Here is a 14,809-nt window from a genome sequence, read left to right as displayed (position 1 = left end):
GAGACAGAAATATTGGCAAGATACATAGCTTTTAAAAACATTTGCATCAGATGTGCACATCACTTCATTTCCATTCCAACCCATATTATTAATTTACTTTTCTTTTCCAAGAAGCTATCTATTAAAGACATGGCCGACTTTCCTGTCCCTACCCAAGATGTGACTGGTGATGACAAACAAGGTATGGAAAGAATGAGTTTTCTCCCTTTAGGGACATTTTACCTATATATATTTTTAATCTACTTCTCTTGGAGTGGCTGGCTTCTAGAGCATCTGAGGACTGTTCTCTGTATATGAAAACATTTGGATGGATTAAGTAGTTCCAGTTGCTGTGACGAAACTATAGTTCATAAAGTGGTAACAAGACCTTGAGTGTCCACAGCCCTTCAGTTATGACCCTGTGCTCACTGCTGACCCTCAGGCTACTCCAACACCTTTTATTGGAATCTGGTCATACTAATTAGGAAATGACTAGAAGCTGAACGGTTTGTGAGCATAACATCTTGTGTTGGCAGATGTGATCCCAGAATGTCAATATACATGCACATTTGTACACAGGTCTAATCCTCGTGGAAGTTACCTTCTGGAGAGAGTTTCTACCCCTGGGCTTTATTCTCTGTGACTTTGTGGGTGTTGGGTTGTGATGATTTGCTTATCTTACTGGACGGGTGAGAGCAGTGCAGCACGGTGTTCCGTGTTACAGCTAGCATCAAGCACAGGGATGAGTTGGCCAGGGACTTATCTAGAAGAGCAGGAGGAACACCCCACCTCCTGCCATACTTCTATATAATGCTTTATAATCTATCAGGTCCTTCCTCATGCACTGTATTATTCAGTCCTCACAAAATGGAATGGAGGCTGGTATGTTTTATCACATAAAATATAGAGATGAGTAAACTAAAGTTCAGGCAGTATGAATTATTTGCTCAGTAAGAAAAAGAGCAGGGATAAGAACCAAGATTTTCGAATTCTCAAGCCCGTATTCCTTCTATTATCTGATATTGATTCACTGCCCATGAATGAAAGGCTTATCTGAAGGGACTAAAAATCAGTGAAGCTATTTCAGGTTTTGTTATCATGACCTGCCATGGATGTAGCTTTGTATGGGAGTTAAACATGAAAAATGTTTCCCATTAGGAAATAGTAATTGCATGCTCTCTGTTTCAGTATTTGCTCAGGAGAGGCAGGCAGACCTAGATGTTATCTGTGGCAGCAAGTACTCTGATTACTGTCTTTACTAGTGGGTCTTAGCCTTGACTACCCATTGGAATAACCTCGCGAGCTCTAAAAATCCTGAATCCTGGCTGTCACTCTCAGAGAGGTCCTTGTATCTTTGCTCTGGATGTCAGGAAAGAAATGGGGAAATTTGATACTTCCTGGTAATACTCCTCCCAGCCACTAGAGGCACTCTCTCTGGAACATTGAAAATACCTCTGTTCTCTGTAGGAGGAGAACCTGTTACCATAGTTTAGGAGACTTTTATTGTTTTAGTAAGTGCTATAGCAACTTATAGATGTTTGTAACACCGTTTTCATAAGTGATGACTAGGGGTTCTTTGTTTTAATGTAATGTGTCTGAGACATAAATTTTTTTTTTCTTTACTTTTCCCTCTCTTGTTCTTTAAAAACAAAACGAAACACTGCTAGCTTTGAAGAGTGCTACAGATGAAGCCTTACCAAAGGATATGTCTGAGGATTCAGGTAGGAGAAAACCAATTTAATATATTTTTAATGTAGTTATTTCTTAAACAAACAAACAAACCAAAACAACCCTGTAGTTTCAGTGAGAAAACTGGTACATCTGTGATAGTATATATATATATATATATATATATATATATATTTCTGTCCAAATATTTGTCTTGTGTTTTATTCTAGGGAAACCTTTTGGTTTCTTTTTTACTCCTCCCCTCTTCTTAGGTATGAGAAGAGGGTGATTTCTTTTTAATTTCTGAATATAGGTTTCACTGAAAGGATTTCTCAGTTTGAATCGAGGGTCTCATTGTCACTAAGTATAAAATTGTGAAGGCTTGGATTTGGGAAGATTTCAACAAGCCATTGTGATTTCTGTGTAGAGTAAGCTGATGGGGTGGATTAATGGGAGGCTCACAGGTGAAACTTTCCATTTCCAAAGCATAAATCTCAAACGCTTTCATTATGCTTCACCACCAAGAAGGCAGGTAAATGTGCTTACACATGGAGTGGATTCCAAGGAGAGAAATAAAAGTCGTATTTGCCCAGGTTCTTGGAGAGTCAGAACTGTGTCTGGGAACCATGGAGATGGTCGGGCCTGTGGCCTCAGCTTTCTCGACAGAGCCATCACTGAACCAAGATGAACCTAGCTGAGAACAAACTGGCTAGGGCTGGCATTACTGTTTGGAGCTCTGGTTATGAGCACATGAAAGAAGTTGCTGCTTTCTCTTTTAGTGTTATCTCTCTTAATATTTCATGAGTAAATCATGTTTGTTTTGGTTTACTAGCTATCATCCAGGCTTCATTTTTTTAAAGTTGGAACAAAGGAATCAATATACATCGAGGCTTATGCTACAGTACAGTATTTCCCAAACACTAAGTTCATTTAAGGTTTAAAAGAGAGAGGGGTAGAGGGAGAGAGAGGGACAGAGGGAGGGAGAATGAATATGAATGAGAATATATGATTGATTGCAGTGATAAGGCCTAAGAATCTGTATTTTTAGGCAGCCCCTCCCTCCCAGGGGGTTCCAATGTTCAGCCTATTTTGGGAACCACTACCTCTAGAAAGTGACGTTAAGAAATAGAAAATTAAGATCGTAGATCAACTATGACTCCAAAAGTGGTAGGAATTCTCAAGCCTAGTTTTGGCTTTTGGAACTGATTCAGGTTCCTTCATCATAGACAGAAATGCTCTATTTGTGTAGGACAGATGCCTGAGGTAGGTACTTTCCAACTCTAATTTCTGGAAATGAAGTGGATACATCCTAGTTTTTGTAAACTTCATGTTATGGTATCAGTACAAGTTATTTAAATTTGGAGAGTTAAATTGTGCTTCTCCAACAGCCTTTTAGGCTAATAACTCTTCCTATTTTTTCCATGAGCATTTCGTGTTCTCTGGGACATGAGCTTTAGATGTCATTTTCAACATTCCTTCATTGAATGGGGCATGGCGTCACCAGACAGAACCTATCAGGGTGTGCGTGCCACAGTACGTGAAGTATATCTGAATTTGTTTCACATTCTGTCTGGGAGCATGCTATGTGGTTTCTGATTTGTTCTTCCCTTTGCTGCCCTTTCTGGAGTGGATATGAGGGAATCCCTCATCTGAAAACGTATTTAATACCCTCTTTTCCGGGGAATGTTTGGATTCCTAGAGGGAGACACAAGAGTTTCAAGGTGGTGGTTTCTAATTCTGGAAGGCTGTCCGTGCCATGTGGGCAGTTCACCTCAGTTGAGTTGCCGCCTTCTGGAGAATTAAACTTTAGGCTTGCCCTCCTATCCTGTTTCTGTTTCCTGTAAAGATGACATGCCTGGAGTGTTCTAGGAAGTTCTCATTCTTCTTCCCTCTGCCCAGCTCAGTGAGAAGCTGTGATCCGCCCGTGGGCTTCTGCCTGGATTCTGACCCAACCTGCCCTTGCCATTTTTGTGGATATTCACATGCTCCAAATGCTGAGTCTGACTTTCAGGGGCTTGGAGGCTGATGGAAGACTTAACTAAAATCGTGTTCTCCAGCTTTTTCTGATCTCGAACCTGTGGAAGCTTACCAGCCCTGCCTGGGATCTCATTTCCCTCTTTTGCTCTTCCTTCCACAGTGGGTGGTGATAACCATGATAATAGTAATGGTGGTGAAGAAAATGTGGTGGCTTACAGATGGGATATGGGACTCTGTCATCAGGGAACGCGGTATTCCTTGTTACATCTTTTTCTCATAGACCTTTACCCTTTTAAGTACTGAACATGTACATATTAGTGGAATCTGATGGATTTCTTAGCTAATGGCACATTCTAGCCTAATTCAAAAGGCTATACTGCACCGTGGCCATCTTTTTCTGTGTGTCTCTAGGTCCTGCCGAGGGCGTCGGGCCTGCTCGCCCTCACGCTGTAGTCTTCAGCCTGCTGTTGGTGATTCTCATAGCTGCCCAGTTGCTGGCAGCCACCCCTTGGTCTCTCTTTCCATTCCCTGCACCCACCTGCACCTCCCGTGCTGTCCTAGAAGGAACTGAATTTCAAAACCAGATTTCTAATCTTGAAAAATTAGGAACACCCTACAGCAATAATACGTTGCAATTCTAGAATACATTTAAGTTTTTAAAGCGCCTTCACTTTCTTATCTCTCTGAGTGAGAAAGGGGCCTCATTTTTATTATCTTCATTCTGTAGGTGAGGAGACTGAGGTTCACGGAGGTCACAGCTAGAGAGGGTCGTGGCCAGGAGTAGCCCCTGGACCTCAGGACTCCTAGCCTGGTCTCCACGGCTCAGCCACACCCATCACGCCATCTGCCTGCCTATCTCTCACCAGCAGGGTTCCCCGCTCCTTCCACACCCATCCCTCCCCCCCCCCCTCCCCGGCACAAAGGCAAAGATAGTGGCACTGGACAAAGGAAGTAACGGTTACCGCGGTCTGGTTTGGGGAACAGTGTTTTAAAATGGCTGAGACTTCTGCCCACATATTTCTGGGAAGCAGTGGGGCCTGAGAGAAGCGGGCTGGAGCCAGCCGTGGGCGGCCCGCTTGGAGGGTGGCCCTCAGCCCCGTGGTGGGTGGCCCTTGCAGCCCCAGGTGGCCCCAGGTAGCCTGCTGGGCTGGAGGAGAGGCTCTCTTGGGCCACCATCTTTTGCTGCCAGGGGGCTGGAGCAGGGGAGGTGGTTGTCCATCTTCGTGTGGGCGCACGAGACCGGCCAAGGCAGGCTCACACTGCTTGGGCCTCCCGTGCTTCTCGGGGCTCCGGCAGCCTTTCAGTGGTTTGCAGTTAAAAGGTGCTCGTGTCCTCACTCCAAGAAGCCAGAGCGCTTCAGTTGGGAGAAAAGCACGTCTTCTATAGCTGACTGAAGCTAAGGGGACGTGTGTTGCTAGTTTGCTTTGGGCCTTGTTAGCATCTCAGCTCCGCATTCTGCCCTGCTTATCCAACCCAAGGAGTTTAATGATCGTCAGAAATCCAGCATGCTTCATACCAAGGAGGGGTTTTATCTTTGGAGTAATGTTAAAGAGGATGGCATCATGCAGTGCGACATTTTCTTTCCGGAAAAATTTGTGCAAACAGTGTACAAACTATATTCTCCTTGCTCCTAGTTAGTAGCACTTTTTCTTTGAATGTTTATGACATTTTATGATGAAAAATTTGCAACGTTTGCAAAACCTTAGCACAGCTAGTGGTTTCTAAAGTTGTCTTCCACAGAGGATTGAAGACGTAAAAAGAGGATTGAAGACGTAAAAAATGTTTTTGTAAGTATTTCTCATTACTCCCAACAACTTATGATGGGAAAGTAGGCTCCATGTGTGTTGGTAGTGAGCAAGCTAGTTCATGATTTAAATTGGACAAGGAAAAGTTGTATGGTTGACAAAATATTTTAATGATTTCACTTCATAATATTCTCTCTACGATTTGGGACACAAGAATATTTTCTTACAGGAAAAGCTGCATAGATCATTTAGACTTAACTGTGGGACTTTGATTTCTTGTGGTCATGTGGTCCTGGTGGTGTATTTTAAGAAAATCTTAAAATATGTAGCCCAATACATTTCTTCCTAGCCTTCAGGGGAGACTGGTTCAAAATCTATTATTACTAGGCTATCATGATAGACCAAGAAACCCTCAAGTCTGAACCCATCATTGTATAAATAGATAACCTCTTGAGAGAGTTGTCTTTTAGGCCGGAATTGGTTCATTAATCAACTTCGATTTGAGAATGGCTTCATGGCTAATGCTCTGATGAGAGGAAAAATATGTTGGTTTTTCTTTCTTTTTAATCGTGCCTTTAGCTTTAGAAATAAAATTATGGAATCACAAAAATGTGGAAGCGGTCAAGTTTTCCACACGGATACCTGTACCTCATGTTTACCTGTTGATGTGTTCTGTACTAGCCCAGGTGCTGCTTAAAACCTGTTTAACTGCAGACATGAAACCCAAGCAAACAACAACTAATCTTTGTTTCAGCCACTCCTAAGGATTCCAACAGTCTCAAAGCAAGACCAAGATCCAGGTAGTGTTTGTTTAACTTCTACTTGAATGCTCTTTGTGCCATGCCCCTGACTAGAAATAAACCTCCCAACCCAAAATCTTTTCCCTTCAATTTGAAGCTTAGGATGAGGGTGAGTTCACTCGTCATGAGGGGCCTGACTGGAGCCCGCAGTGCTGCTGGGGAGGTGCTTAGTTTCTGGGTTTGTTGGTGCTGGGAGAGGGGCTGCTGCTCTCCGGCCACCTAACACAAAGAAGGGGCAATGTGATGTGACCCTCTTGCTGCAGGATGATAACGAATAGGGGGAAAGTAGCTTTGGAAAGCGGGAAATACCGTTAAAAGGTAACTAACATTGAAATGTCCTATCATGACAAGGTGCACACCAAAAAATAGGAAGTCTGGGGGATAAAATCTAGAGTAGGGAACTAAAATGCTTCGGCAATTTCAGTGCAGCTCGGAACTTCAGGTAAGCAGTGTTTGTGGACTGTTTCATCCTCTTAGAGCCTCTTCTCAACTTCACAGTTTTTAAGTCAGTAGAGGTTAGTAGAAGAGGGAGAGCCAGTAAGGCAGTGCTGTGGTTGACATCAGACATCAGAAGGGAGGAATGAAGAGAAATACAGACTCTCATAGAAATACTAGAACCTCAAAGAGGGGAAATGGTGTTGAGACTGCTCTTTACCAGTAGACTGCAGTGGGAGACAGGATGCTACGTGTGTGTTTTCCAAGTTTTGCTTTGGCTCTTAGTGACTTTTTTCCTCCTTTGGCTGCTAGATGTATTCCTGAGAAAGTGAATTTAAATCGGATCGTATTTTGTATGCTTGCAATATTGCCAATTTAAGGAGCTCTCGTCTCCTTGTAAGTCAAAGAGTTACCCCTTGTAGAAGGTACAGATATCTGTGTTCATATTTTTAAAAATAATAGGTACACTAATTCGTTTTGGTAGGAAAAGAAGTTATAGTTCCTGTTTCTCTCAATGGCCACCACATTTGCTCATCCTGTTTTTGAAGGATGAATGGATCTTTTACAAGTTAGTCCGTGCTGGCTTTAGGATGTAGGAATAGTAATATTTATCTGCCTTCATAGTAGGCAAACCCTTCTCTGAATGGCAGAAATTGAACCTCACAGTTTTTACTTCTGCTGGCTTCCTCTCAAAGCGAGTGAAATGACAAAATCTCAGTCACATATTCTATTATTAATATCTCTGCTAAATTTTATATACGATTCTTTTAGGGATTGGTCTCTTGGTCTAATTTGGATGTTTTTGTTTTCACTACACCCAACTGGGTCCTTACTGAGACCGTGAGAATTAAATTATTTTAATCCTCCTTTTTAGAATAATAAAGCCATGTAGAAATGTAAGGGAAAGGAAAATCACCCTTCTAACACTGCTGCGTTCATCATTTTGTTGATTCCCTGCACATTTATGTTTTAATTGGTTGCAGTCATAGTTTTACTGTATCACTTATTGGATATTCATTTAACTTTCCATATAAAAATACAAATACGCAGGTTATATATGGAAGTAAAATGGAATAAGATGTAGTATGAGATTGTGTGCTCAATTATATGTATGTGTGTATATATACACACGCACACACATGATTTATACATGTACACATTATTTTCTCTCTCTTGAGTGAAAAATGTCACTAGAGCTGTATCTGACATAGAAAGTTCTTTCTAGCCAGGGTCTCTAATTTCCTTTTTTAATCAAGAGTTTCCATTTGAAAACTTTGTTGTCCTTTTCTATGGATTCCCTTTTATTCTGGTTGAAAGGATCAGAGCACCCTTCCTGCTAGTTCCTGCCTGCCTTTGTCTTGCCTGTCCTGCCAGTTGTGTTACAGGGACCACCCCAGAGCATGTCACATGCCATTATGGTGGCTTTATTAAAGATTGCAACCTTGCATGACAAAAAACCTCTGGACTACCACAAAGAAACCTTGAGGAAGTTATTCAGGAAAATAAGAACTTGCTGTGTCAAAACCAGCTTTACTAAGAACTGAAGTTGCTTAATAGTAATGGATAGATTCTAATTTCCTGAGTGCCACTGTAATAGCTAAATACCAAGACACTTTTCTGAGTTTAATTTATCTGTAGGACACATCTCTGATCAAAGGTCATTTTCTTCTTTGACAGGAAGTTAGCTCAGAAGCTGAATAGAACAGACATAAGATGTACACATGAGCTTCTTAGAAAATCATATTGGGAATTCATCCACAAACTTATTCCTAACCGATAGAGTAATGTACTGAGTTGAATTAATTTAGAAAATAAGTAGGGCTCTAATATATAGTCTAGCTGTGCCCCAAGTTTTCTTCCCTGGCTCATAGGCAGGCAGTCTCAGAACATTTTAAAGATATAATTTAGAAACTGAGACTGGAATTTGAATGAAACCTATGTAACCTTCTAGCTATGTGACCTTTAGCAACTTACTTAGTTCCTTTTTCATTAAATGCCGTGAATTGGAGTTATAATCTCTGAAATTGCCTAGTTAGCTCCTGCCTTGTTACAAATTGAGAGAGAAGGTTAAGAGGAGGCTTTTGCTTTGAAAATTTCCCCAAACCTGTATTTCTCATGGTAAGACAACCAAGGCCCCTCAACCTGACTGATGTGTGTTTTCCTCTCCTGAATTTCATTTGTGGCATATTCCGTTGAACATTTGATTCTTACTCTCAGCTTATCTGTCCCAGTTCCATATGTGCCTGTTATCACGTTTGCATGTAAACAGGAGAAGGGTTCTGCGGTCAGTTAATACCATGAAGCCCTTCTATTAAAGTATGGAAGTACCTAAGTGGAAGGGTTTACGTGTTATTAACAATTCCAACCGAAATGGATTTGAATTTACAGAAAGTGTTCCCTCTGGGGTAAGTTCAGGTCTAAGGTGTAATAAGAGCAAAGAGTTTAAAAAAGGTTGTGACTCAGGGTTGGGGGTTGGGCGCTTGTTGCAGCTGGTGTGGTATCCAGGGGGCAGCACTGTATCTGGCTCCTCCGGGAACTCAGCAAGCCTTGGCAGTCGCTTTGCCTTTTGTGGGTATTTTCTGTTTCAGCCCAGTTTCAGAGAGTAAAGCTTTGCTGTCTGCCTTCTGACCTTCCCTTATTTTGCTGCAGATCCTACTCTAGCACCTCCATAGAAGAGGCCATGAAGAGGGGCGAGGACCCTCCCACCCCGCCACCGCGGCCACAGAAGACCCATTCCAGAGCCTCCTCCTTGGATCTGAATAAAGTCTTCCAGCCCAGTGTGCCAGGTGAAGTGCCCCTCTGCGCCCCAGCCCTTCCCTTTCCTGTTGGAGTCATTGGATGGGTGTCACTACAGAGGCCTCTGTGGGTCCAGAGAACGAGCAGACCTGGCCCAGACGGCCTTCACGTGGCTGGCACATAGATATCACGTGTGTCTGGAGCCTTGCCCACACTTGCTATGGACCAGGAATTATGAAATTCTGTACCCAGAGGATGAAAATGCTTCCTCCCCAGACAGTGCACTGAGTGTGTGGCCAGGGTCTTGTTCTCTGCATCGTGGTGATTTGTGTCCAGGATTGCCATCTGTGATTTCCTCAGACGCTTATGCCGTTCTTCTGTGAAAGGTCTCGGTGGTCAATGCCTGGCCGGAATTTTCTGCATTTTATCCTCTGGTGAAGATCCTGTGTCCTCCAGGCTTAATGCTTAAGGGGGCTCTGCTTTCTAAATCTGACTGATGGTTAGGTGTTTAGTGTGGGCATCTGGGTCAAGGGCTCCTTCAGTTGGGCTGCTCTGGGGCTTCTGGGGATGGGACTTGCTCAAGGCAGCTGCTGTACAGCTGGGCTGGAGGCGGGGAGTGTGGGGCGGCCTGTCTGCTCCCCTGGCTCCTTGTGAAGAGGAGCTGTCCTCCCGGGAGCCTGCGGAACCGCAGATGCGAGCCATGCCTTCACATGAGTGAAGGTGCTAGCGTACAGCTGCTGTCCCAAGTGTTATTTTGGGAGGTGCAAGGGCCTTTCCACTGACTAATGCAGGCAAGCTCTAAATACAATGATTTCCTGGAACTTTTTCTGTATCTCTGTGCATTTTAAATCAAGCCAACCTCAGATGCTAGTGATTTGCAGATGATTATCTTTTTTACTAACGCAAGGAAAGAATCTCCTTGGCTCACACATGAGCGTGACCCCCGTGTCCCGGCAGAGCTCAGCATGTTTTATTTGTTCTAATAAAGTACTCTCCTCATAGTAAAGTTATAGATTGTTTTTTAATATACCAGAATCTGGAACTCTCTATGAAATTTGATTCTCTGCCATGAGTTCATCAGATAAAAATTTGTCTTGAATTTTCCCCCATACTTTGATCCAAATTCTGGCATAATTTCATAGTAACTGGTATTTGGGGTGGGAGTAGCCACGGATGATGATGCTATAAAAAATTCACGTGGCTGGTGGATGTTGACCTCGAAGGTTTTTCTGTGGACACAAGAAGGTTAAAACAATCTGGGCAAGCATCTCCGTACGTTTTCCTTGCAAGGAGAGGCTGGAAACATGCCCCCCCCTCAGGCTGTGTCTCTCTCCCCATGAGGAGCGCCAGCTATGCTGCAGAATGGATGGGCCGTGGCCTTTACCACGTGGCATCCTAGAGTGGGAGAGAGAAGACTGAATTTGGAGTTCAGCTCAGCTGCTTATTAACTATCTGATTTTCAGCAAGTGGCTTAATCTTTTCTGCCTCTCAGATTCCTAATTTCGAAAACAGGACCAACCCTCAAGAGAATTACAGGGTGTTGATGAGGTAATAGATGTCATTCAAGTAGTGCCATGTTTGGCTCCTAGGCACTCACTCCCACGGAAGACCGACGGGGAGAGGGGGGTCTGAGGAAAGCCCCTGACTTCCTGACCCCCGGTGGGACAGTTCTGTGCCTCGTTCCTCGCAGTCCCCGGGATGGCTCGCAGAGGTACCGAGCTGTGGCCACCTGTGGCAGTAGCCCCTCATTAACATACCTTGTCTGGGTCCACTGCCCTCCTGCCCTGTCGTGCTCGCCTCACACCGAAATCAAATGCCCGCTCCCAAGTCCCAGCGGTAGGGGCTGCTTTCAGGAGAGCCTGAATTCAGACGGCTTCTCTTTACGTCTCCGATGTTGATAGGACTTCAAGGGAAAAGTATTTTCATTTGATAAATGCCAAAGAATAGCTAGGTGGGTGACATCTGTATTCATAGCTTAATTCCATCGTCTTTCCAGTACAGGTTTACACAAATGAAATTTTAACAAGCAGTTTAAATTGATCACATGAGAAACAGAGCATGTCTGCATTATGAAAAGCAGGTGGTACCATTTCATCTACTTAATTTGTTTGCCTGTGGGTTAATTCTCACAGGAAAGTACAAGGATCTGTCTAAACTATGTAGAATTTTAGTGTAGTGCATATTGCTAGAAATTACTTATTAAAACTCTGACAAGCTAGGAAAGCACGAGGTAGAGTCTAAACCAGTCACCATAGCACCGTCAGTGAGAACCGTGGTGCCCACGTAGTCACCCCTCTGCCACACTTGTCTTCATGTGTCACTCTAGCTAAGCTGGGTCACACTGTGCTTGCTGTCCTATATCCTGAGCTTCCTGATTAACCCTCTTTCATAATATGGAGCTGTGTCATTTCTTCGTGCCTGGGTGACGTGGTTGATTGCGCCCTGTGGGGCTTTCTGTGTCCCCGTCTCCCCCCATCTCGTTCTCCTGTCTCTACCTCATAGTGTCCTCTCGTGCTCACATGCTGCTCCCCTCTCCTCCCCTTCCCTCTCTGTTTCTCTCCTCTCCGCCCGCCCCCACGGAGGCATGGACCTCTCTTTCCCAGGCTCCGCCACCAACCTCTCTCTGCTCTCATGTCATAAACAAGGTAGAGGTTATTAATGACTTCGTATCTATATCTTTGTTTCCTTGTCTACTTATTTTCTTGGGCTGAAGTCGGAGATGCTGAGTCAGAGGCCATATACCTTTGAAGTGTAGATACAGGTTGCCAAACTGTGCTGTCAAAAACTTGTACCTTATGAACTTATCCCACTGGTTACGTCACCTGAGAGTGTTTCCTCACACCCTCATCAGCACTGGGTAATGTTCATCTTTTTAATCGTTACCTATCTGATAGACAAATGTTTGCATTTCCTTGATTCCTAGTGAGCCTGAACAGCTTTTCCTGTGTTGTTACTAGACATTAATATTTCTTCTTTGGTGAATTGCCCGAGTGGAGGCACACTTAGCTTCCGGCGCTCCTGCTCTTTGCCCAACCACAGAAACCGCTTGTCTCCTCTTCATTTTTCCTGTGAGGGCCTGGACCTGTCTTATCTCAGGCCCTTGGGAATGTGAAGGTGGCCTTGGGGAGCCTAAGCTAACCTGCTCCTTCATGCGGTCCATGTTCTTCCAGCCCCCAGTACCCCATCTTTTAGCCAACTTTATCACTTAAGACAGACTCTACCTAGGCCATCCTGTTTATAACAATAGAAGAACGAGGAAAGGGTAAAGAAAACAGGGAAAGATAATGTGCGATGAAATAAGATATGAACTTGAATTGAAAAGGAAAGATAAAGTGAAGCTAATGTTTTTAAAAATGAGAATCACAGGATTGTGAAAAACAGAGTGAATGAGGCTAAGTTGCTGAGTCAGAGTAGCCTAGGGTGGAGCGATAGTGTGGAGAAGAAGTAGGATGGAGAGAAGATGCAAAGAAGCAAGAATGAAAGAGGGAAATGAAGGAAAAGGTGAGATGGTTGTTATATAGTGGTGATGATGTTTATACAGAGGGAGAAGCAAATAGGATAAGAGCCTGAGGAGACCAAGCGGGGGCGAGCCCACAGACTCGGTATAGGATTCAGATAGCATTCAAAGGACTCTTGGGAAGGAAGGAATAGCTCAGAAGTGGGTGGCATTAATGCCTTCAAATTTATGATAGGTAACATAATATGGGGAAGAATAATGAAGGATTGTTTTAGATTGTAAATCTATAAAAATGAACCAGGCCAACTCTGGCAGCGTGGGATAGTTGGCTTTAACCTTGATATCTGCAAAGAGGGTGTGAACATGTGATTTGCAGGAGTCTAGACTATCCCAGGGCTCGAGATAGGTAGGTGCTAGCATTACACCTAAAGCGTGTGTTTTCATAGGGAGAAGTTGACGTAATAGGATCGCTGTGCGGAAAAGGGAGCTCACCTTTTGTCATAGCTGATTCAGGCCGTGGAGCCATCCTTTCACAGTCCCATTGTAGCTGCTCTGTTGGAGAGAAAAAAATGTGCAAGAAGGTCTAAGGCAGTGATGATGCAAGCATACAAAATCTAGAGGCAGTCAAGCCTGGGACTTGCTCAGTGAGGTTTAGATTTTATAGCTCTAGACTTACAGCCACGTAACGTGTTTTATTACTGAAATTCCTGTGAGAAAAATCAGACAGTGAAGACAATACTTTTTAGATCCTAACCTCTTTTTCCTCACTGGAACAGTTGTTTTCATAAGGCTTCCCCCCACCCCCGTAAAAGGGTTTATTCTGTTTCACTGTGTGGGGTGGGAACTCCCCTCCTCCCACTTTTGACACTGCCCTGCCTCCTCCAAAGCCATGGGTTTGCAGCCCGAGGTTTCCATAGTGACGGTCAGCTGCCTCAGTGCTACACACAGCCCTGTCCAGCCACTGAGCCTCCGCCTGGCAGAAAGGGCAGAGATTACGGAGTGGGGGGGGGAGACGTAGCCATGCCTTTAGAGATTCAGACCAAGAATCTTCATCATGTCCGCACAAATCTAACAGGGGCAACTTGGTCCCTTGGATAGAGCTAGCTGCCGCGCAGTGGGAAAGGAAGTCCCTGGCAGGGCCACCACTTCCCAGTGCCACCCCGCTTACGTTAAGAAAGGAGAGTGCATTTTGGTGGACAGCTCTTTCCACCACATCCCGTATGGCCGAGGACACTGAGAGCCACATGTTAAAACCATTACGATGGCCAAACAAAACACATCCATGGGTAGTATCTGCCCATGGGTAGATAATGTCCTCTCTCTGCTTTAGACACACTGATAATAAAAGTTCACTCCATGGTTAAGAAATTATGGTACATCCATCTCATGGAATCTTATGAAGCTGTTAAAAAGAATAAGGTACGTGTACTAAGTGGAGAGCTGTCTGAGACGAGTGAGAAAGGCATTGGTGCGTGATATGTATGTTTTTCATTGTATAGACAGTTTTTCGGAAGGATACTTGAAAAAGTGGTAACAGTGGTTGCCTCTGGGGAAGAGAATAGGATGACCGGGGCCCAGGTGTAAGAGAGAAACTTACTTTTCATTGAATATCCATTTGTATCTTTTCAGTTTTGCCTCACGTATAGATATTACTGACTACAAAAAATATACTTTTCACTCTATAGCTGCAATGACCAGATGGCACCTGAGAGTACCACAGATGGCCTTCCCGGATGAGTTTATCTGTCTCAAACCTGCCTACCAATCTGTATCCAGGGTATTTTTACAACCGATCTGCTGCCACCTCCTAGAATGGAGCTGAAATGACAGAGCATTGTTTAAGGCTCTGATATGTTCTTCGGATTCCTCCTCAGTGGTCCTCCAGCACTGAGGAATAGTTTTGGAGGACTTCCCATAGCCTCCATTGTGAGATGTATGGATGGGCAAAGGGTTGTGATAAGGGCTCTGTCTTAATTTGGTGGTGGTGGGGATGTGTTTATTGAGTGATGAGC

At 43.9% G+C, this 14,809-nt stretch overlaps 1 protein-coding gene across 5 annotated transcripts in view; it reads left to right on the top strand.

The window, feature by feature from the left end:
* REPS2 (RALBP1 associated Eps domain containing 2) overlaps positions 1-14,809 on the top strand; it is a 232,759-nt gene that overhangs the window by 124,950 nt on the left and 93,000 nt on the right. For 4 of the 5 annotated variants that reach the window (XM_067722169.1, XM_067722166.1, XM_067722165.1 and 1 more), the window contains 4 exons: positions 112-181; positions 1,647-1,700; positions 6,124-6,169; positions 9,254-9,390. In XM_067722169.1, coding sequence (XP_067578270.1) covers positions 112-181; positions 1,647-1,700; positions 6,124-6,169; positions 9,254-9,390 — 307 coding nt within the window. The remainder of the gene's footprint in view (positions 1-111; positions 182-1,646; positions 1,701-6,123; positions 6,170-9,253; positions 9,391-14,809) is intronic. The other variant, XM_067722167.1, reaches the window with a different exon arrangement.

This window comes from Pseudorca crassidens, chromosome X (assembly GCF_039906515.1).
Source record: "Pseudorca crassidens isolate mPseCra1 chromosome X, mPseCra1.hap1, whole genome shotgun sequence".
NCBI classification, from domain to species: domain Eukaryota; kingdom Metazoa; phylum Chordata; class Mammalia; order Artiodactyla; family Delphinidae; genus Pseudorca; species Pseudorca crassidens.
The sequence above is the reverse complement of the archived record's forward strand: the minus strand, read 5'-3'. Positions and strand labels throughout refer to the sequence as shown.